Here is a 24,911-nt window from a genome sequence, read left to right on the forward strand (position 1 = left end):
AGTTTTTTTTTCTCTAACAAAGTAACTTTCATATACATTATCTCATTTAATCCTTATAATATCCTTATATCCCTATGAGGCAGATAACACACCCAGCAACATTTCATAATGGTATTATACAAATCCGCAGAGGTGAATATGAATCACTGCGCCAGTCAAAAACTCTCATTTAAGGCTGGAGGGAAGATTACTTGTTAACATGCAACAAATATTTCCTGAACACCTACTGTGTGTTTACCACTGTATCTACACAATAAGGATGGAGTAATGACCAAGTTAGAACACACCCCTGTCCTTAGCAAGCTTACATACGAGAGTGGAGAAAGACTATAAAGTAGGAAACCAAATAATAAACTAGATGATTTAGAGAGGGACATAGCACCATGAAGATAATAAAGCAATATACAACTTGGAATGGATTTGAGGCAAATTGTGCCAGAAGCAGATTTTCTTTAAGTGGCTAAAACAAAGTAAAAAGCAAGTAACAATAAAAGAAAATGTTTCCGGTACAGGACCAGCAGTACAAAAAAATAGTGTACGAGTACCTGGATAAAACACCCGTTTTGCAATAGTGCAACTTTTAAGTACATATTGTTGACTGTCCACAGTCTACGCAGAGTTACAACTTCACACTTCAACAACAACATGCTGACAGTTCCTAAAGAAAACTACTTAAAAAAAAAGGCATAACCCAGATGTTCCCTCATTTGACCAACTCCATCTAAGTTTAGATGTGCAGAAGGGCCTATTAGAGATATCCAGAGTAAGCCACATGCAACATGTTACTTGATCAATTTTTCTAAAATAAGGTTTCAGGACAATGACAGTAAGATAAGGGAAGAAAACATGGAGGAATGAAGTCCTAATTACTATACATGCATATTTTTTTGACAATAGGGGGAAACCTTTTACAGATAAGTTACAAAGAAAAGTCAAATAAACAATTTTGTACAAGAAATTTAACACATTCTGTACAATGTCTTCACTTTGCTGTTATCATTTGTACAAACTCTTCATAGTTTACTTGATCATCACCATCAATATCTGCTTCCCTGATGATTTCATCAACCTCTTCATCTGTTAACTTCTCTCCAAGGTTTGTCATCACATGGCGGAGCTCTGCTGCACTAATATAGCCATTACCATCCTTATCAAACACAAGGAATGCTTCTCTAATTTCTTCTTCACTGTCTGTGTCTTTCATTTTTCTTGCCATCATTGTCAGAAATTCCGGGAAGTCAATTGTGCCGTTACCATCAGCATCCACCTCATTAATCATGTCCTGTAACTCTGCTTCTGTGGGATTCTGCCCAAGAGACCTCATTACAGTTCCCAACTCCTTTGTTGTTATAGTTCCATCACCATCCTTGTCAAATAGTGAAAAAGCTTCTTTGAATTCTGCAATCTGCTCTTCAGTCAGCTGGTCAGCCATGCTGCAAGCGCTACCGGTCTCCGGGACTCGACTACTCAACCACTCAGCTCGTTTGCTCCACTCGGACTAATTCTGTTCTGCTACTTTAATAGACTTATTTTATGCCTAACAGAAACTCAATACATGGTTGATGAGTAAATCTCCAATCAGAATTCATCCCTCCGTTACCTCTATGCCTAAGGAACGGAGTCTGAATCTGTTGTAACAATACTCCCTGTGTGGAAGTCTGGAAAGAAAGTAGAAAGATTTTTGACAAGGACAGTGATTGAAGAAAGAAACAGATTTGAGAGATTCCAGAGAAAGAAGCAAGGACCACGATGACGAGGGGGAGGTGAAATTTTGGGGGGATTCTGGGTGGGTGCAATGAGGAAGGAGGAAAGCTCCAGAATGATGGCCAGGTTTGGCGTGAATAAATGGCTAAACTATCAGTTCTCCCAAAAGAGGGTTACCTGATTTATAATGTTTGACACATCCCTTATCACACAAAAGTGCTCGATTGCTTGAATTGTTTTGAATAGTATGTTTTCATTAGTGCTAATAATGAAAACATAATTAAAAGCATGTTTGTAGTGAGAGGCAATAAGTTCATTTTTGCACATGACAAATTTAAAGTTCTTATGGGACCACTAAGCAAAGAGGACCCATTGCTTGCTGGATATATACGAATGGAGCAGATGGGAAATAGGGTCTAGATTTGTAGATGTGATGCTGATGAGGTTATTGAAAGCAACACAGTATAAAGAGAATATGTAACCTGAGAAGAGAAGAAGTCAGACATTGGAATATCAACATTTAGTGAAGCGATAGGTAACTATGATGAGAGAGGGGTGGAATAGCCAAAGGTGTAGGAGAAAGACCAGGGCAAACTGGTTTCACAGAATTCAAGGTGGAAAAAAAATCATGTAGAAGAGAGTACTCAACTGTGCATTTCACTGGATATAAATTTTATATCAATTAAAAAAAACCACTTACCCTCAGACATCCTTTACTAATTTGTTTTGGCCTAGATTGTTTTGCTTCTAGAGATTCACTGCCTCTGTTGGTATGTTGAAACAGCAGCCTCCAGTGGTTATGGTCATGGAGAACTAGGATTTATGGACTAGGTACGGTTTTTTCATATAGTACATGCTCAACAAAGTGAGTTGAACTAAATTAATTGTTCTTCAGTCACAAAGAAACAAATGCTTTGTGTGACGCTTTCTTAGGGCAAAGAACATTGGCTTAAAGTGAAGGTCCTGGGATTATGCTGGTAAAACAGTCAAGACTGTTTGCTTGAAATACTGATCCACGGTCCAATTGTTGTTTGCTGGCTGCTGTGGCAATCTGAAGCTCCCAAGATCAGCATCTTTGCTCTCCCTTCCCCTCAATTTTTGGTTGTTATGGTAGGGACAGCAAGCCAATAGTTATGCTTAGCTCTGAGTATATGATCAATTATTTCTTTCTTCATGGTATGCTTTCTTAAAAAGCCAAAAAGTGCATTTTTACCCTAACAAGCCTTTTAAAAGTTGCTCATAGTGTGCCACTGACAACAATAGTCCTAAATTTCAATTTCTACTCCACCTCTCAGACTTGCTTTATCTTTTTTAGATCTTTTCTTCTCATCTGACGAGAACATGTTTTTCCAGACCTCAAGAATATTGAGAACTCCACTGAGTCCACAACACCAGGCACTGGGGTCTTGCAGAGGCGCACAGTTACTAAACAGTTGCTGACCCTTCCTTATAGCTCTCTATCACTTTCTTGTTTCCACTCGTCCGACTTCGGAGCTCTCTTGAAAGCCCATCTCCCTTACGCTACATTAAGCCCCTCTCAATTCCACCCAACATTTTTCAATGGCTCCCTGCTTCCTTAATCTCTACTTCCCATCTATTCCCCTGGTAAAATTTAGCTTCTCTAAATTCTTCACTTATGTTTTGCATTGACATGCCTTATGTCCAGTCATTTCAGTGAAAGGAAATATCCTAAAAGGGAAGGATTCACCAAGAAGAATGAGGACCATTGATGGATTATACTTTTGCGTGTGACTTTGAAATTCCAAATTCATCTTCATTTTCAGCACGTGGTTATATCATATGATGAAGTGAAATATCAATATGTTTAAAAATATAATTTTGTATTTGTGACGAAATCTAATTTATTGAAGTTATATTCTATACACACACACACACACACACACACAAATGGCTATGTTCACAGTTCCCTAAATCTACCATATTTTAGAAATGTAAACGTTTTTATATTGGTAGCTACATTACCCCACTGTTTTACTTATTTTACTTAAAAAAAAAAAGAAAATATTTGCCTTCTTGTTAAAGGAAAGCTAAGTAAGGAAAAAAAAGTTACTTTAAAAGTATAAAAAGATATATCAGAAGAAAAAAAAGTATGAGAGGCATCTAGGAATTTCAGAGTTTTCTCATGGGCATGGTGAAGTGAACACTAGAATCAAGTTAGAGTTCTACCACATACTATTCCTATGTTTCTGGAAAAGTCATGGAGTCTATATTCATGATCCATAGGGATGCTGTCAGAACCAACAAGATAACCTACCTAAAATTGCTGTGTGCTCTTGTGTTCTCCCAGAATTGTAGTGAATGGGAATTATTTGGATTGTGTGGAAACAAGTATATAAAGCAAGCTCCAGAAGAATTCCGTTTTCTTTGTTTTTCTGATCAGGTTCGATACTATGATCAGATGCATTATATAACCTCTAAATGCTCTTGTTCACTGTAGAATATAACTAAGTACTTCTATTCAAAACCAAGTCATGTTACCCATCTGACTATAATAACTCACACACTGGGTTGGCCAAAAGTTCCTTCGGGTTTTTCCGTGGATGTTACAAAAAACCCAAAGGAACTTTCTGGCCAACCCAGTATTTTGAATTCAAAAATCTTTGGATTAGAATGCCTACGTGCCAATAACTCTAGCCATTGGTGTTGACATATAAAATGAAGGTAAATGCAGCATCTTTCTTACACATTTCACTACTGCTTAGCAAATGGCCCACAAAAGGAGTATAATACATATACTAAATTTGATGGCATAAATCAATGGATAAATGAATGACCGAATGAATGACATACAGAAGCTACGGCACGTTGAGGCAATGAATGCACTGAGTGACAGACGGGAGTCACGGGGTTGTGAAGTTGCTGGGAAGCCCACCTCACACTTCACATCTGGCAAACCATCACTCATTTTTGAAGCCCCAACAACGAAAAAAATCTTCCAGCTACACAGCTTCTGAACCTCAGGCAGGATTGCTCACTCAGAACTATGTCTAGCCCTCCTTAAGATCACCTGCCATGCTGCATGACAACTGGCACTGGCATTTGGCCTGTCAGCCCACAGACCCCCTGGAGGAGGAGCTGTGCATTTCTGAACACACAGAGCCTGGGACTGTGCCTGACACACACAGAAGGTCTTAACAAGAAAGTAAAGAGCTAGTTGAATAAAAGAGTACTTTACATTTCACTTGAACTCCTTACTGAATAAAGACAATAATTTACTCTTCAGGGAAAAAAAAAGAAAACGAAAAACCCATCAATCAAGTAATAAGCTCAGTAGAGTTGGGAAGGAAAAAGAGTAAAACAGGCAGTCATAGCACAGCTGAAAAGCAGACTCGACCATTTATTCTTCTTCTGCACTTAAAACATTTGAGAATGCCATTCTCAGAAAATTACTATAAACGTTCTCATTTATATAATAGGAGAAGCCAGTGCGTGTTTTCCTTCTGTAATTACGGTTATCCAAGAAATCCCATTCAGTGCACTCCCCCCACCCCTTTCCTTCCCCAAACCACAAAGATTCTCAATTACCATTTAGTAGGTTTCCTTGTATATGGGCACTAGATGATGAGAAAGTAAGTTCTACCCCTTCCTCCTTCGAGCACAAATAAAATGACGGCAGGGGTTTCTCATTTACTTTGTTCTCTGCTCCTTCCTCAGCACTTCGAACTGTACCTGGCACAGAGCAGATACTCAATAACTAACTGTTGCTTGAATGACTGACTACATATTTGATAATAAAGTCATAAATCCTCTCAGCTGAAAAATCTTTGTTTTCCATTCTTAGTACTTGCTTTTTTTTTGGCATGATATCTAAATGTAACCAAAGAAAACTAATAGAAAAAATTTTAAAGATACCTATTAATTTTTTATACATATTCTTCATTCATTCTCTTTACTCCAATTTAAATCTGAAAATTCATATTAAGCAGCCAGAAGTGTCCTAACTAAACTCAAGAAAATGGAGGCAATGTCTTCAGATTTAATGATTTTAAAATCAGTGTGTGAGTTGACTAAATTTGTTTATAGCATTTTTTGTTGAGCAGGAAGTTTTAAGCATATTTCTTAATGCTTTCATTGTGCAACTTAACTTTTTTCCACTGTAAACATATAAAAATGTAAATATGCAGTGAATCCATAGATGATCTGAGTCCTCTTAGTTCATTCTGCCTTCCCACAGGTGTGTATTCCTCTAGCACTAATCGTTGAATTATATTCAAAGCAATGCTGATCAATATAGAAGTCCTGAACTTAACTACTTCATTACTGCAGAGTTTACAGAGGTGAATTCTGGGCGAAATTTCTAAATAATGCCTTGTTACCACTGGAGATATTAAGTATAGGGCAATTTACCCTGTGTTGCCATACATTTCACAAAGCTGCTAAGTTAAACACACTGCAAAAATAACTGCAATGGCAATTTTAAAATTTCTAAACATTTAGAATATTTCAAATAGACTAAAACTTACCTAGGGGAAAAAGTAATGTGTATTCATATATTCACCACACCACAGATTCAGTTTGCCAAATTTGCCTCAAAACTTTTTGTTTTTAATGGACTAGGTCTTCACAGATATAGAGATATAGCTAAAGCTTTCTGTGAACTGCTGCTCAATCTCCCACATCCTCCCCCACCAGCCCTTTCCCAGGCACTCCCTCTAATGACTTTGGTGATTATCATTACTGTCCATATTATTCTTTTACAAAATATTTCTCCCTAAACAATATTTGCAATATTTTCCCTGTTACTTTAAACTTTATATAAACTGTATTTACAACATGCTCAACATAGAATAACACCCGATAAATGCTGTTAGTCTTTTTGTCTTTTTGCCATGGCATGTCTTTTTGCCATGTCTTTTTGCTTTTTTTTATTTTTCTCTTGACACTGCATTTGAGATTTACTATGTTGAGACATGGAATTATGATTAACTCCCTTTAGCTGTGTCACTGGGCTCTAATCAAACCACTCCTGTCTGAAAGCATCTTTTTCCTTCTTTCGCCCAGCAGCTCCTGGGATCCAGCCACCAGCTCAGGAATGCCTCTCCCCCAAGACTACTTCCTTTGACCTTGGTTTTTTAAAACACTTTGTTGGTATAGAGTGATTTTTTCTTGTAATTTAAACAGGCCTAGCATTACTGTTTCCATTTAATGGACATGAGATAATTTAGAGGTTTTAAAGTGATTTTATGTATAGACCATGTAAACTGAATAAATAAATACATGAAAAAACAAGTAAAAGAAAAACCTTGTAATAAACATTATGTACTGTATTTAATTTTTTAATGCAAATGATTCCATAATTAAGTCTGTATATGTTTCCCTGCTCATATACTAGGGAGTTTTTCTAAAATCACAGCTAGTAACAGAACTGCTAGGTTAAAAATGGGTACAATTTTACTTACTAGATACTACACAATTGTTCTGCAAATTAGGCTTATCAAGCTATGCAAAAGACAATAGGGTCTAAAAATGTCCCTTTCTAAACACCCTTACCAACATTTGGTATTGTAAGAATTTAAAATATTTTACCGATTTCCTAGATCTCCTTGTTTCTCATATATTTCACCAATTTCTAGTGAAGTTGAACATCTTATCAATTCTTTATCCATCAGTCCAGTATGGTCCCTTCTAGAAATTGCCTGCTTCGATCCTCATTTGTCCATTTTCCTATTAGTTACTGTCCTGCTAATTTATAGAAATGCTTTATAACTATGAAATATTGATCCTACATTGTTTACATGTGTTGCAAACATCTACTCCCAGTTTGTGACTTGGCTGTTTATAGTGATTTTTATTGAACAGGATATTTTTATGTGGATCAATATGTCAACTCTTTTATTCAAGGTTCGAATTTTACATTTCATTAAAGAAACTCATTCTTATTTTAAGTTTATAAGAAATCATCTTACATTTTATTTTTTAAATTTTATTTACATAATTAGGTATTTAACCTAAATGCAACAGATTTTTTTTATATTTGAATGGTATAGATTTTTTTTTTCTATATGGATAACATAGTACTTCCAGGTTAGTTATTTACCAGTCCATTTTTTTCTTCAGTGATCTGTAATGTCATCTCTATTATGTATCACGTTTACATTCACATGCAGGCAACAGCATTCTTTCCCTGGTTTAAAAAATCCAGATCAAGAGGACAGTAAGTTGTTTTAGTCAGCTCAGCCTGCCATAACAAAATGCCACAGGTCAGGTGTCTTAAACAACAGACATTTATTTCTCACAGTTCTGAAGGCTGGGAAGTCCAAGATCAAAGTGCCAGCAGATTCAGTGTCTGGTGAGAGCTGATTCCTGGCTACAGAGGGCCTCCTTCCAGCTTGTGTGTACATAGCCTTTCCTCCATGTGTGCTTGTGGGGAGGGAGTTGACTCTCCTGTCTCTTCTTCTTATGAGGACACGAATCTCATCATGAGGGCATCACCCTAAACCTAACTACATCCCAAAGGCCCTCCAACCATCACACTGGGGGTTAGGGTTTCAATATATGCATTTCGAGGGGGCACACAAAACACTGAGTCCGTAACATAGGTGCTCAATAAGTGTTCTTTGATGCATCAAAAAGTAATTTAGGGCTTCCCTGGTGGCGCAGTGGTTGAGAGTCTGCCTGCCGATGCAGGGGACACGGGTTCGTGCCCTGGTCCGGGAAGATCCCACATGCCGCGGAGCGGCTGGGCCTGTGAGCCATGGCCACTGAGCCTGTGCTCCACAACGGGAGAGGCCACAACAGTGAGAGGCCCTAGTACCGCAAAAAAAAAAAAAAGTAATTTAAACTGATTCTCTGCAGCAGCCTATTACTGAAACATCTTTTAAATCATCTTTCCCCTCTATGAATATAGAGCTAACCCTAGCTATAGAGGAGCCACATCATTTGGGTATTTAGCTTATAATATTCTAATTGTACACATCTAGGGAGATAAAGAGAGAAGGAGAGGAACAAGAATTTAAGTAGCCTGAGTGAGTCTGCCTGCCCTTCCATGCACTAAATATAACCAGGAGGGTAGTGAACAGGGAGACACAAATTAACTGTGCCTACAAGGGGTGTCGGTCCCTGGGAACCTCTCTCAGAGTATCAGCTTGCAGTGTGTGCAGTGTGGTTCTAGTTTGAAGATATGCATTTTTCACATACGTATTTTACTTCATAGAATTGTACACAAATCTACTTACGCTGCACTTTATGTCAAACTTAACGGATTTCTAAAGGCATTTTTTTACTATACATGGTTTTTGCCCTAAGTGCTGACTAAACCCTAATTGCTGAGTCAGACACTACTCCACCGTAATCAGTGTGTCAACAGAACATCAAAATACTCTTCTTTAAACAAGAGGTCAGATAAAAAGAGAAGTTTCTAGTCTTCATTCACAGGTGAACCAAGATGTGCAGGGATAAGAGTGATTTCTGAGATAAAGCCAGCATGAAATAGAAAACTAGTGAGGATGTGCTGTATAGCAAGGGGAACTCTACTTGGTGCTCTCTGGTGACCTGGATGGGAGGGAAATCCAAAAAGGAGGGGAATATGTGTATACATGTGGCGGGTTCACTTCACTGTGCCGCAGGAGCTAGCACAACATTGTAAAGCAACTATACCCCTGATTAAAAAACAAAAATAAAAACAAAAAACCCCAGCATGTCTTAGTTTCCAAGGTAAACACAGGTATACCAGGACCCTGAAAACCTGGAAACAGAGCCTCTGTCCACCAGCAACAACTGGGCAACAACAACCTGGCCCTTTCCTCCTGGATGAAGAAATGAGTTTGCTGACACTGTGTTTGTTTCAAGACCCAGAAAGTGCCAAATACTATGAAGTCACAGAAATGAACATGACACGTTATGGTGGAAGCTCTTCTCAAAAGATGGCAGACACATTGAATAGAAAAGGGTTTGGCTGTACCAAGAAGTGAGTTTCTCAAAGCTACAGAGAGAATGACTTTGCAGGAACAGTGGCATTGCTGAGAAGGTGATTCCTTTAGGAACACTGTTGACAGACAAAGCTTTGCTGATAGTGGCTACACCTGCCAATTCTCTGTGTGGCTAACTCACTTCTGATAACCTTCTATATCAGCTTGTTTTGTCAGGAACTTAATCCAGCCCAGCAGTGGTTTTGTGGTGCTGTCCAGACAACCTATTCTCACCTGAAATGCTTCAATGGCTGCATCTATCCAATGGCAAGGAAAATTAGAATAATTTTCCCAACAATTTATTATACCATAATAATAGTTTACCTGAGGAACTAGGAGCAGAATTCATTCCCCATTCTTTAAAGCATGATTCCTTTCTGAATCAATCACAGGATATTAGCTCTTCTAGGTATCTCAGAGATTACCAAGTCCCATAATTTGGATAAGAATCTGAAAAGTAGAGGCACTGAGTAGTCCACAGTCACAACGCTAAGAGGCAGAGCTGGTCTTAAACACCGCTTTCCTAGATCTTTGCATCCTAAATCTTCGCTCAGCATTTGCATCCACAAAGCCAAATGCCAATAAGCTAATCAGGATCCTATCAATGCAGCTATTTTCTTGCTTAAACAATTTACTACTTTAAGAGACTAGAGACCTAAAACTTTGTGCTCCTAAGAGCTTAAATGGAATGAAACAAGAAAAAATCTGTATAACTGGGGTTATCTGTAATGCTCTTTTTTTAAAGTTAAAAAAAAAAAGGAAAGAAAATGGCCGTAATTCTTCTCCACTGACTAGGTTTACTTGGGGTTGGTTATTATTTCAGAGTAGCAGGTTTTAAAGGGACAGTCAGGTCTCAACGGCATGAAGAAAGGTGCACAATTTTTTCTGAAGCTCATCAAATTAATAATGACAATAATAATAAGACTAATAATATGATAGCTAGCTTTTATTGAGTTTGTGGGTTTTTTTTTTTTTTGGCCACACCACACAGCATGCGGGATCTTAGTTCCCAGACCAGGGATTGAACCTGTGGCCCTTGCAGTAGAAGCACAGAGTCCTAACCACTGGACTGACAGGGAATTCCCTATTGAGTTCTTATTAGTATCTAAGTTCTATCTATCATTTAATCCTCATAATAAACTATATGGTAGATATTATTTACCTATGAGAAAACTGAGGCATAGAGGAATTTTAAACCTTATGGAGGAAGGAATTGAATCTAGGAATGCCTCCTTAAAAATCACAACCTTAATCATTCCTTACTGAGATGATCCTCTTACAAAGATAGGGAGATGGACTTCAGAACTCTCATCGTCTTTTCTGGATTTAGAATTTTAGTTCACAAAAGGTGAATCTGCTACCTGATTTGCTGGTACCCTCAAAGAGTTAATGATCCTTCCAAGGCAGAAATTCCTTGGAAGGGAGTAATTCACAGCCTGGGGAAATGCAGACCAATATGTATAACATGGTAAGCAAATGAGTTCTTTCTATTGCAGTGTCGAGGGTGACACATTACATAGGATCCTCTCTGCATCCTGTGGATAGCGGCATCTATATAATGTACTCAAAATAAATAAGGCTTTGAGTGTATGGGAAAGATAATCACAATTCAATTTACACAGAGACATGAATCGTCTACTGTATGTTACAGTGACTGCTCAACTTCTCAAAGAAAACATTCGTTCTTCTTCTTTCCCAAAGAGCATCTTGCTCATCTACTAACTTCATATTTTCAAATACAGCTGTTTCCCTCTCAGATGTCAGAAATGCCACCACACATACTGGATCCCCTTGAAGGGATCAAGAGAGAGTCAAGTTCTCAAAAGTGCCTCATGAGCACAAGAAGAAGGTCCAAGTAGTGTGTGAAAGGGAATGAGACAGTTTCCATTCTCTTGAAAGATGGCTAATCTCAACTGTAACGGATGGTCAGAGAGTTGCTGGTGAAGAGGGACCGACACACTGCTGTGGCAAGGCACACAGGTGCAGAGTTTTGGAGTATCTACAGGAGAGCCTTCCATTCCTCAGAGCCAACAGTATGGCAGTGATTCCAAACACACAGGCAACGCTCCACCCTCAAGGCCGTATTACACGTACGTGGCTAAAAATGGAAACTTTCCTACTGTCCCAAAATGGGGATGCTGTTAAACACATATGGTGCATTCTCGTTAAGGAATACTATGTAGTCACCAAAGACCACACTTAAAAAGCACAAACAGTAAAAGATAACAATAAATATTAGATTCTACTACTTTTATAAGTTTTGTAGTTTTAACTCATTCTCTCCTTTTTTTCTCTCTCTTACTTTCCTTTCCTTTTCTTCCCCATTAATTCAAACGAAAAACTACATTGGAGAAAGTGTGGTAGGGAATATACCAAAACGATGAAAGGAGTTCTCTGTGAACTGGTCATCCTTATTTCACTTTAAAGAGGGGAAATGTAAGGATCAAAGTGGTCCAATGTCTTTGACCCTGGTATACAGTACTGGTAAATTGGGGTGATATAATACCATGCTGCTTCACACCTACCCACTGAAGTTAACACCCCCCACCCATTCCTCAGTTGTGAAATGATGACCTTTCTGATCTCTTCAAATGCTGGTGTAAAGGGGTCCAGACACATATGACTGTGAGACTTGCATGTTCTTCCTATAAAAAGTTCACCAAGTTAAACGTATTATAATTTCAGAAGTCATATTATTAGAATTAGAATTATCAGGTCTTTAATGTGTATATTATAAGAACAAGTTCTAGTTGAAATGAATTATTTTAAATTAATGAGCAGACCTGAAAATCCATTTTCATTCAGTCATTCATTCACTCATTTGCCATATATTTATTGAGCACCTTTGGTGTCCCAGGTCTTGTGCCTGACTCCAGGAATATAAAAATTAATAACATAGGCCCTACTTTCAAGAAGATCAATGTCAAGTGAAACATGATATACACACACACTAAAGTTGCACACACATGCTATGGTAATTATAATGATAGGGATAGTCCCAGGTATGAGTTAGAGAGGCATGAAGAAAAGTAACAGCCTGTAAAGGATTCCTGAAGAAAAGAAGGGAATGCCTTAGTCAAATTATATAGTATTAATAGAGATATCTAGGGGGACAGGGATAAGAAAGAACATGCCAAAGAGCTGGAAAACACTGAGTTCAAAGCAAAGAGAGACAAAGGATGAATTTTTCCACCTGGAGCAGATGACAGCAAAACTTGTTCACCAGTTATAGTTCAGATGCGAACCACTACAGGGAATTGACAAGATAATCAAATTAATGCTTATATTCATCTTTACCATGTATTTTCCATAGCTGCTAGAGCTCTCCAATGGTTATATAAAAGATGGCTTTAGTGGGACAAGCCATGTCCCCCCGCCCAAGTACAACAAACCAATTTGTGTAAGACATGCTGAAGCCTTGAATTAGGGAAGTGGTGGCAGGGATAGAGAAGGAAGAACAAATTCAGAAATTAAGTAGATTAATCTATATGATCAAGGTATGGACCATCCCAATATACACACAATCTCAGGATTTGCATACTATTTCAGGGAGTCAAATAATTTAAAGCTCATCCTAAGTGTCTACGAATACTCAATTAAGAATGCTTCATCTATAATAAGTAAAACTGTGATGAATACCTGTGGAAATTAATTTTCACTTCAAATTATCAAACTACCATTGCTGTTAAACACCTACAATGAAGACTGGCCTACTTCTCAAACTGATTCAGTGAAGTTTTATTTTAGATATGGTTTATTAGGGGGTTTCCCTGGTGGTGCAGTGGTTGAGAGTCCGCCTGCCGATGCAGGGGACACGGATTTGTGCCCCGGTCCGGGAAGATCCCACATGCCGCGGAGCGGCTGGGCCCGTGAGCCATGGCTGCTGAGCCTGTGCGTCCAGAGCCTGTGCTCTGCAACGGGAGAGGCCACAACAGTGAGAGGCCCGCGTATCGCAAAAAACAAACAAACAAACAAACAAAAAATGCACATGCCTTTTGACTCAGAAATTCCGCCTCTAGGAATTTTATTCTAAGGAAAAATTGGAAATTGGCACAAAGATATTAAACACAGATAAATTCATTTTTGCAGAATTATGGAAAGAGGGGTAAGATGACTAGATAAAAAGCCAGAAAACTGCAACAGGAGTTAGAAAGCTAAATCATGGTACATCTGTGGGATGGAATACCTTGCAGCTTTTTAAATTGTGGAAGAATATTTTTAATGACATGCAACGTCTCTAATGTTGGATTACATTTCTGCATGACTGTTATACTTCAAAGAAAAGGTTACTCTAAAAAAATTAATAATATATCTGGCCATTCTCACTTAGTATGTGGTTTTATCATTTAGATGTGTGGTTCAGATTTTCAGAATATGGAATGCTAGTAAAAACCAACAGTCAAAGAATTAAACTGTAGAATATGATAACTTCAATATTTTATTATTTGGCCTTTGTCTACACTCCCCTCAGCTCCATATACATCTCTAAACTATGGCTAAGGAAGTGAGAATTAATATAATTAACAAAGGAGGCCAACACTATGAGAATCATGAAGGAAGAAAATAAGAGAAAAACTGACAATTAAAAAAACTGTCTAAATATTTCTTGAATAAACCAAAATTTACTCAGTGAAACTTTAGATTTAATCACATAAAAAAAACAGAAAGAACCTAAAAATCTACTCTTTTAAAAACATTAATTACTCAATAAATACAATTATAGCAAAGGATATTCTGTTTCTTGACTTTAGTTAGGGTCCATGTATGGGTTCACTTTGACATGATCTACTGAGCTATAGGCGCTTTTCTTTATGTTAACTTCATATGTTTTCTTTATGTTAACTTCAACGAAAACATTTAAAATCTAAGTATTGAGAAGTAAATATGGCTGCAAATGCTTTGTATGTTGTGGATCCCATGCGAAGAAGAAAACTTGGAAGGAATTCATATCTAGCTAAGACAAAAAGAATTGAAATTCAAAGATTGAACCCTTTAAGTACAATAGCAAAAGAAAAACTTGTCTGAATGGGTATATGACAAATAACATCTATTTAGAGAACTTAACAGAAATGACTTTACTGTAATTAATGCAACTGCCAGTCCTTTCCAAGATAACACTCTATGATGATGGAAATGTCCAAATCTCCATTGCCCAATACAGTAGCCACTAGCCACATGTAGCTGTTGAGCATCTGAAGTGTGGCTGGTATGACTAAGAAACTGAGTTTTCAAATCAATTTAAGTTAATTGAATTTTAATAGTCATATTTGGCAAGTGGCTACAGCACAGCTAAGAGTAAGCAATGTGAAACCAACTATTTAGCTTTAATATTCAAGTTAATAAGATTGTATGTACTGGAGAAAATAAAATGAAACCCCACTCTTCGGTCTCTACGTCCCCTAGTCTGAAGTGCCTCGTTACTGCTGATAACACCTGCATGGCTGACCATTTACTCCCTAAGAGAAGAAAACTGACACTGCTTATAAGTTCCAAATGACACTGCCAGTGAGCTTTATTTTCTAATGGAACAACTGCTTTCTAGTTAAACGGGTTTCTCAAAAGGTCTAATGATTTGCTGTCATGAAAATATATGTTTTGTCACCATCTTTCTCTTTTCTTTATTTTTTAAGTCAATAATAGGCTACAACTACTAGAAAATTATTTACTTTTTCTTGAAAATATTGGGACAATCACAGTGTCCCTGTTTATGGCTCTATGAAGCTAGAAATTTGGTTATAAATGTCCAGCTTTCCAATCATGCACTGTATCATTTTCACTCTAGAATGGACCATTTCTCTACAACCCTGGAACCTTACATAAACTTCCTCTCCCTATATTTCTCCTACATTTGGACAATTTCAAGTAGGCCTTCAGAATGCAGAGTTCAAGTTCTCCAAATGCCTTCCATAGTATTCACCATTTGATTTTGTCTCTCTACTATGACCTGCTCTACGTTATGTAGTAGTACTGAATATTTTGATAAGGGATTGTGATGCCTATTTAATTTTCTGTCTTCACAAACTATAAGCATGTGAGGTCAGGGGCTGTACCTTATTTGCTGTACACATATATAGTTTATTAATATTTTCTGGGTAAAATGAATGAAATAAATCAAATATTACTAAATTAACTACATCACCAGAGGGGTGAAAAACAAAGGACCTATGTTAATTGTATTATTATTATTATTTTTTTGCAGTACACGGGCCTCTCACTGTTGTGGCCTCTCCCGTTGTGGAGCACAGGCTCCAGACGCACAGGCTCAGCAGCCATGGCTCATGGGCCCAGCCACTCCGCGGCATGTGGGATCTTCCCGCACTGGGGAATGAACCCGTGTTCCCTGCATCGGCAGGCGGACTCTCAACCACTGCACAACCAGGGAAGCCCTGTTAATTGTATTTAAATTCATTTGATTACACACATGAGCAACAACACACTCTTCTCTAGTGCCTATGGCATATGAAACAAGAGGAGGGTAATAGGCTGCAAGCCTAAGGAAAAAATGTAAGAGCTGAAAATGAGAGATTTAACAAAAGAGGAACATGTTGTATGTTTGCATATATAAATGCCGTCAGATATAACAGGGATCTGCCAATTTTTTTTTCTTAAATGGCCAGATAGTAAATAGTAAATATTTTACGCTTTGCATGGCATAAGGTCACCATCACAGATTCTTTTTTTGGGGGGTAACCACCTTGTAAAAATGTAAAAACAATTCTTAGCCTACAGGTTATAGAAAAATAAACTGCAGCCTTCATTTGGCTGACAGATTATAGTTTGACTACTCCTGACATAGAGGATTAGCACTCCTAATGTGAACACTTAAATGATTTGTCATGCTTTGCCTCAAAGAAGAAAATTGCCACATATGGATGATAAATGTTACGTTAGTACGAATCTGAGGCTTCACATCCCATGTTTAAAAAGGAAAGATAAAGAAAGAAAAATAGTCATGGTAATTTAATCAGAACAACGTTGACCCAGTTACAGATGTGTTTGCAGATGGCAATCTGTATAAAATGGTCTGATTAATAAGGCCTGACATATGATAACACCAGGAACCCACACTCCATAGGATGTTGAAAATATCTAAAAATGCAAGTTGCAGAAAAGGGCTCTTCCCCATAGGCTCATGGAGCTTCACTGAACTAGATGAATCCTTCTTTGGAAAGTCTTATCACCATTGCTGGTTATGAAAGATATTGTATCCCATATCTACATTGTGTTTTTCTTTGGATTTTACTTAATCAGAGAAGTAAATATTTTAAAAGGGAGGCAATGTACCTTTTCTTTGTTCTGCCTCTAGAATTAGTGTATTATTCTCCAAATGATGCCAATTATTAGATTTTAAAAAGTGAACACAGTGTTATACTTACTAAATGCCTAAAAAGAGAATTCTCTCTCTTCTTATAACTGAGCAGGACCTTGTGGGGCCTTCCCAGGACAAACGTCCCCACCACCCCCACCCCGGCCACATGTCCTCCGCCTGTCTCTTGTTTGTAGAAAATATTTATTCCCCCAGGCCTCCACTGAGTCATAAAAGCCTGGCTCAAGAATTAATGATTGAAAGAATGTGAACACGTAGTAACAAAAAATAGTAGTTGGACCAGGAGAAATGGTAACAATTTACAGTCACAGAATCTTTAGTTCCTCCCTGAAGGACATAGATAACAGCATCTGACACATACTCTTGAGTTGTTTTGCATATACTAAAACCCCCACTAGACAGAAGAAGCTAACTGCATGATGACTATAAGCACGTAGGTCCCAGACCAGCTGGGGTCTGAGGACTGATGATGTTAATCCCTTGACGCCATCCTGTTAACTCACCATCAACCAATCAGAGAATTATGCAGGAGCTTACCAGGCACCCTGCAACTATCTCCCTCATCTTGCCTTTAAAAACCCTTCCCTGAAATCCATGGGAGAGTTCAGGTCCTTACTTGGCCTTTCAATAAAGGCTGCACTTTCCTTCACAAGAGCTTGGCTTTACTGTGTGTGGGCAAGTGGACCCAAAGGTCTAGTTTGGTAACACTCTTTCTGGCTTATTGAGTGAATTCTCCATTTACATCTTCTTTGTAGCTGCATCTTACGGGCTTAAGAACAATAACTCACTACAAAGCACGTAAACAGAATGTATCTATTATCTCAATACCTTCAGACATGGTTAGTACTTACATATTCAAGTACAGAACAGACAGTCTCCTAGAGAACTTTAGTTTTTCAAGAAACACGGTAAAATGGTTCTAAAATAACCCCTTAATTTTGAGGGAGAGAAATGTCTAGGAAAAAAAAATAGTGTTACCCACAGAATAAAAAAAAAACAGGCTAAACAGAAATCAATCTTTTTTTTTTCCTTTTAGATTGCAAAAATTGCTAAAGTGGTTAAGGTAGCATACGATTTTTCTTTCTGAAGAACTTTGTCCAGTCTGACAAGTAAATAAATGCGTAACTCTCTCTCTCCTTTTATTGCTGCTGAAACAAGAAATGGAAAATAACTGCAGCGCATTTATGACATACTAGTTTCTTTCTCTACATGAAACACACAATGACAACACTTTATAGATGAACTGTACCTTTGATTGAACACAGAATGGTGGACTAGCTTCACTTTTGTGGAAATGGATAATCTGTCATAGTTTCTGCCCCTGGAAAAAAATTACAACCCAAAGGAAAACTACTGGAAAGCCTTTTTTTCTAACAGTGATAAAATATGAAACTGGTATTTTTGGTGTACATAAAATATTTTTTAAAAATTCCTAAGGAATGCTATCATCATCAAAGAATGCTTGAAGAATTCCGTGTTTCAACACATACCACTTCTCATACGTCAAACCATATTATTTACCAAAAAATCATTTTGAGATTGCTTCATGGTTATCATACTCTTGTCTGATCATCAATTCCTTATTATTACTTACTATTACCATTACTATTACTTTTGAAATAAATATGTATTATTAATGAAAATCTGCTTTATATATGGTATATATGTAAACTTAATTTTCCTCTCATACCCTGTAACCTGTAATATGCCAGATCAGTTAAAAGAGCATTTAAATGTTAAATGCTCCTATCACAGGAGTATAAAGTAGAAGAGGTAAATTTTCCCCAACCTCAGAAGAAAAGCATGATCAACTGATGTCCTTTTATGGAATTATAGCAACAAATTCCAGCCAATAATGCCAAAAATCATACTGATTTTTTCTTCTTTAAATAATAGTGAAGTTCCATTGAAACTGTTTTTTAAAGATTAAAAAAATACTTCTAAAAATACATGATTTTACTTTCAATACCAGTTTAGCTGGTCAAGAAATTTTGGTGAATTTTGGTATGAGAGTCTTTCTATTTCCCCTGCTCCAAAAAATCAGTAAAATAACAGGTTACAAAATCTGAAAAGTCTGGGTTTAATAAGCCAAGGTTTCTAGATTTAATTTACTCTGAAAAATAATTGTGCCTATAATACACTGGGATTTTCCAAAAACTTCTGGAGTTGCCATTTGGGAAATTATTAGAAGAATATAATTTTTCTCAATCCAGTTGAAATTTGAAGACTAGGTATATATACTTTTGATAATTATTCTTTGCTTTTTTGGGGGTCTCTGTCTCCTATGCTAACACAAGCTGATTAAAAGTATACCGATCTTAAAGGAAAAACTGATATTCTACAATTTCTTCAATACTCTTTGTATACAACTCGTTGTCTAATTTTCTCCTTGCTAAAAATAACCCTGGGCCACATCACTGCTATGAAGATTAAAATTACTTTTAAATATATTCATTAGGTATTTTCTATATTTAGGATAGTCAAAATCATTATTTTTCATATTTACAAGTTGTCCTTAAGTATATATTGGTTCTAGTTATAAATCTAAATGATTAATCTCCAAAATATACAAAGAGCTCATGGAGATCAATATCAAAAAACAAACAACTCAATTAAAAAATGGGTGGAAGACCTAAATAGACATTTCACCAAAGAAGACATACAGATAGCCAAGAGGCACATGAAAAGATGCTCAATATCACTAATTATTAGAGAAATGCAAATCAAAACTACAATGAGGTATCACCTCACACCAGTCAGAATGGCCACCATCAGAGTATCTAGAAACAATAAATGCTGGAAAGGGTGCGGTGCAAAGGGAACCCTCCTACACTGTTGGTGGGAATGTAAATTGATACAACCACTATGGACAAGAGTATGGAGTTTCCTTAAAAAACTAAAATTAGAACTACCATATGACCCAGCAATCCCACTATTGGGCATATACCCTGAGAAAACCATTTTGAAAAAATTCAAAAAGAGATATGTACCACAATATTCATTGCAGCACTATTTATAATAGCCAGGACATGTAAGCAACCTAAATGTCCACTGACAGATGAATGGATAAAGAAGATGTGGCACATATATACAATGGAATATTACTCAGCCATGAAAAGAAATGAAATTGAGTTATTTGTAGTGAGGAGGATAGACCTAGAGTCTGTCATACAGAGTGAAGTAAGTCAGAAAGAGAAAAACAAATATCATATGCTAACACATATATATGGAATCTAAAAAAAAAGTGGTACTGATGAACCTAGTGGCTGGGCAGGAATAAAAATGCAGACATAGTAAATGGACTTGAGGACATGGGGAGGGGGAAGGGTAAGCTGGGATGAAGTGAGAGAGTGGCATGGACATATATACACTACCAAATGTAAAATAGCTAGCTAGTCGGAAGCAGCCACATAGCACAGGGAGATCAGCTCGGTGCTTTTAGAAGACCTAGAGGGGTGGGACAGGGAGGGTGGGAGGGAGACTCAAGAGGGAGGGGATGTGGGGATATATGTATGCATATGGCTGATTCAGTTTGTTGTACAACAGAAACTAACATAGCATTGTAAAGCAATTATACTCCAAATAAGATGTATTAAAAAAATAAATAGGGGACCTGGTCCGAGGAGCAGGGGCGGGAGCTGCGAGATCAGGGTGGTGCAAAAGGAAGTGGAGTTTCTAAGTTATCATTAAAGTGAAGAAACGTTATTATTTATTTGAACCTTCTTTTTGTCATAATCTTTGGAAAGATAGGTGTTTCAAGTAAGGGATCAGGACTCCCTCTTGCCAGAACACCAGAATCACAACTAATTGCTGAACAATCATCGACAGGAAGACACTGGAACTGACCAAAAAGGATACGCCACTACCACAGATAAAGGAGAAACCACAATGAGATGGTAGGAGGGGTGCAATCACAATAAAATCAAATCCCATAACTGCTGGGTGGATGACTCACAAACTGGAGAACTATACCACAAAAGTCCACGCAATGGAGTGAAGGTTCTGAGCTTCACGTCAGGCTTCCCAAACTGGGGGTCCAGCAATGGGAGGAGAAATTCCTAGAGAATCAGATTTTCAAGGCTAGCGGGATTTGATTAGAGGACTTCGACAGGACTGGGGGAAACAGAGACTCCACTCTTGGAGGGCACACACAAAGTAGTGTGCACATCGGGACCCAGGGGAAGGAGCAGTGACCCCAGAGGAGACTGAACCAGACCTACCTGCTAGTGTTGGGGGCTCTCCTGCAGAGGCATGGGGTGGCTGTGGCTCACCGTGAGGAGAAGGACACTGGCAGCAGAAGTACTCCTTGGTGTGAGCCCTCCCAGAGTCCGCCATTAGCCCCACCAAAGAGTCCAGGTGGGCTCCAGTGTTGGGTTGCCTCAGGCCAAACAACCAACAGGGAGGGAACCCAGCCACACCCATCAGCAGAAAAGCAGGTTAAAGTTTTACTGAGCTCTGCCCACCAGAGCAACAGCCAGCTCTACCCACCACCAGTCCCTCCCATCAGGAAACTAGCACAAGCCACTCAGATAGCCTCATCCACCAGAGGGCACACAGCGGAAGCAAGAAGAACTACAATCCTGCAGCCTGTGGGAAAAAAACCACATTCACAGAAAGAGAGACAAGATGAAAAGGCAGAGGGCTATGTACCAGATGAAGGAACAAGTTAAAACCCCAGAAAAAAAACTAAATGAAGGAGAGATAGGCAACCTTCCACAAAAAGAATTCAGAATAATGATAGTGAAGATGATCCAGGACCTTGGAAAAAAATGGAGGCAAAGATCGAGAAGATGCAAGAAATGTTTAACAAAAACCTAAAAGAATTAAAGAACAAACAAACAGAGATGAACAATACAATAACTGAAATGCAAACTACACTAGAAGGAATCAATAGCAGAATAACCGAGGCAGAAGAATGGATAAGTGACCTGGAAGATCGAATGGTGGAATTCACTGCTGCGGAACAGAATAAAGAAAAAAGAATGAAAAGAAATGAAGACAGCCTAAGATACCTCTGGGACAACATTAAACGCAACAACACTCGCATTATAGGGGTCCCAGAAGGAGAAGAGAGACAGAAAGGACCCGAGAAAATATTTGAAGAGATTATAGTCGAACACTTCCCTAACATAGGAAAGGAAATAGCCACCCAAGTCCAGGAAGAGCAGAGAGTCCCATACAGGATAAACCCAAGGAGAAACACGCTGAGACACATAGTAATCAAATTGGCAAAAATTAAAGACATAGAAAACTTACTGAAAGCAACAAGGGAAAAACAACAAATAACATACAAGGGAACTCCCATAAGGTGAACATCTGATTTCTCATCAGAAACTCTACCAGCCACAAGGGAGTGACATGATATACTTAAAGTGATGAAAGGGAAGAACCTACAACCAAGATTACTCTACCTGGCAAGGATCTAATTCAGATTCAATGGAGAAATCAAAAGCTTTACAGACAAGCAAAAGCCAAGAGAATTCAGCACCTCCAAACCAGCTCTACAACAAATGCTACAGGAACTTCTCTAAGTGGGAAACACAAGAGAAGAAAAGGACCTACAGAAACAAACCTAAAACAGTTAAGAAAATGGTCATAGGAACATACATATTGATAATTACCTTAAACGTGAATGGATTAAATGCTCCAACCAAAACACACAGCCTTGCTGAATGGATACAAAAACAAGACCCATATATACGTTGTCTACAAGAGACCCACTTCAGACATAGGGACACATACAGACTGAAAGTGAGGGGATAGAAAAGATATTCCATGCAAATGGAAATCAAAGAAAGCTGGAGTAGCAATACTCATATCAGATAAAATAGACTTTAAAATAAAGCATGTTACAAGAGACAAGGAAGGACACTACATAATGATCAAGGGATCAATCCAAGAGGAAGATACAACAATTATAAATATATATGCACCCAACAAAGGAGCACCGCAATACATCAGGCAACTGCTAACAGCCATAAAAGAGGAAATCAACAGTAACACACTAGTGGGGGACTTTAACACCTCACTTACACCAATGGACAGATCATCCAAAATGAAAATAAATAAGGAAACAGAAGCTTTAAATGACACAATAGACAAGATAGATTTAATTGATATTTACAGGATGTTCTATCCAAAAACAGCAGATTACACTTTCTTCTCAAGTGCACACGGAACATTCTCCAGGATAGATCACATCTTGGGTCACATATCAAGTCTCAGTAAAGTTAAGAAAATTGAAATCATATCAAGCATCTTTTCTAACCACAATGCTATGAGATTAGAAATGAAGTACAGGGAAAAACAAACACATGGAGGTTAAACAATACGTTACTAAATAAGAGATCACTGAAGAAATCAAAGCGGAAATCAAAAAATACCTAGACACAAATGACAACGAAAACAAGATGATCCAAAACCTATCGGATGCAGCAAAAGCAGTTCTAAAAGTGAAGTTTATATCTATACAAGCCTACCTCAAGTAACAAGAAAAATCTCAAATAAACAATCTAACCTTACACCTAAAGGAACTACAGAGAGAAGAACAAACAAAACCCAAAGTTAGCAGAAGGAAAGAAATCATAAAGATCAGAGCAGAAATAAATGAAATAGAGACAAAACAATAGCAAAGATCAATAAAACTAAAAGCTGGTTCTTTGAGAAGATAAACAAAATTGATAAACCATTAGCCAGACTCATCAAGAAAAAGAGGGAGAGGACTCAAATCAATAAAATTATAAATGAAAAAGGAGAAGTTACAACAGACACTGCAGAAATACAAAGCATCCTAAGAGACTACTACAAGCAACTCTATGCCAATAAAATGGGCAACCTGGAAGAAATGGACAAATTCTTAGAAAGGTATAACCTTCCAAGACTGAACCATATAGAAAATATGAACAGACCAATCACAAGTAATGAAATTGAAACTGTGATTAAAAATCTTCCAAAAAACAAAAGTCCAGGACCAGATGGCTTCACAGGTGAATTCTATGAAACATTTAGAGAAGAGCTAACACCCGTCCTTCTCAAACTCTTGCAAAACATTGCGAGGAAGGAATACTCCCAAACTCACTCTATGAGGCCACCATCACCCTGATACCAAAACCGGACAAAGATACTACAAACAAGGAAAATTACAGACCAATATCACTGATGAATATAGATGCAAAAATCCTCAACAAACTACTAGCAAATAGAATCCAACAACACATTAAAAGGATCATACACAATGACCAAGTGGGATTTATCTCAGGGATGCAAGGATACTTCAATATACGCAAATCAATCAATGTGATACACCATATTAACACACTGAGAAGAAAAACCATATGATCATCTCAATAGATGCAGAAAATTTTTTTGACAAAATTCAACACCCATTTATGACAAAAACTCTCCAGAAAGTGGGCATAGAGGGAACCTACCTCAACATAATAAAGGCCGTATATGACAAACCCACAGCAAACATCATTCTCAATGGTGAAAAACTGAAAGCATTTCCAGTAAGATCAGGAACAAGACAAGCGTGTCCACTCTCACCACTATTATTCAACATAGTTTTGGAAGTTTTAGCCACAGCAATCAGAGAAGAAAAAGAAATAAAAGGAATACAAACTGGAAAAGAAGAAGTAACACTGTCACTGTTTACAGACGACATGATACTATACATAGAGAATCCTAAAGATGCCACCAGAAAACTACTAGAGGTAATCAATGAATTTGGTAAAGTTGCAGGATACAAAATTAATGCACAGAAATCTCTTGCATTCCTATATACTAATGATGAAAAATCTGAAAGAGAAATTAAGGAAACACTCCCATTTACCATTGCAACAAAAAGAATAAAATACCTAGGAATAAACCTACTTAGGGAGAGGAAAGACCTGTATGCAGAAAACTATAAGACACTGATGACAGAAATTAAAGATGATACCAACAGATGGAAA

The 24,911-nt window shown here is 37.7% G+C and overlaps 1 protein-coding gene across 1 annotated transcript; it reads right to left on the reverse strand.

Moving 5' to 3' along the window:
• Nucleotides 1–967: 967 nt before the first annotated feature.
• LOC115850276 (calmodulin-1-like) lies at nt 968–1,500 on the reverse strand. Its single transcript, XM_030852012.2, has one exon. It carries the CDS (start codon nt 1,430–1,432, stop codon nt 983–985), a length of 450 nt encoding a protein of 149 aa, XP_030707872.1. The 5' UTR covers nt 1,433–1,500; the 3' UTR covers nt 968–982.
• Between the last annotated feature and the right edge of the window lie 23,411 nt (nt 1,501–24,911).

The sequence above is a fragment of the Globicephala melas genome, chromosome 17 (genome assembly GCF_963455315.2).
Source record: "Globicephala melas chromosome 17, mGloMel1.2, whole genome shotgun sequence".
Classification (NCBI taxonomy): Eukaryota; Metazoa; Chordata; class Mammalia; order Artiodactyla; family Delphinidae; genus Globicephala; species Globicephala melas.

Coding starts and splice junctions, on each gene's coding strand:
- LOC115850276 (XM_030852012.2), bottom strand. CDS start 1,432: ATGGCTGACCAGCTGACTGAAGAGCAGATTGCAGAATTCAAAGAAGCT.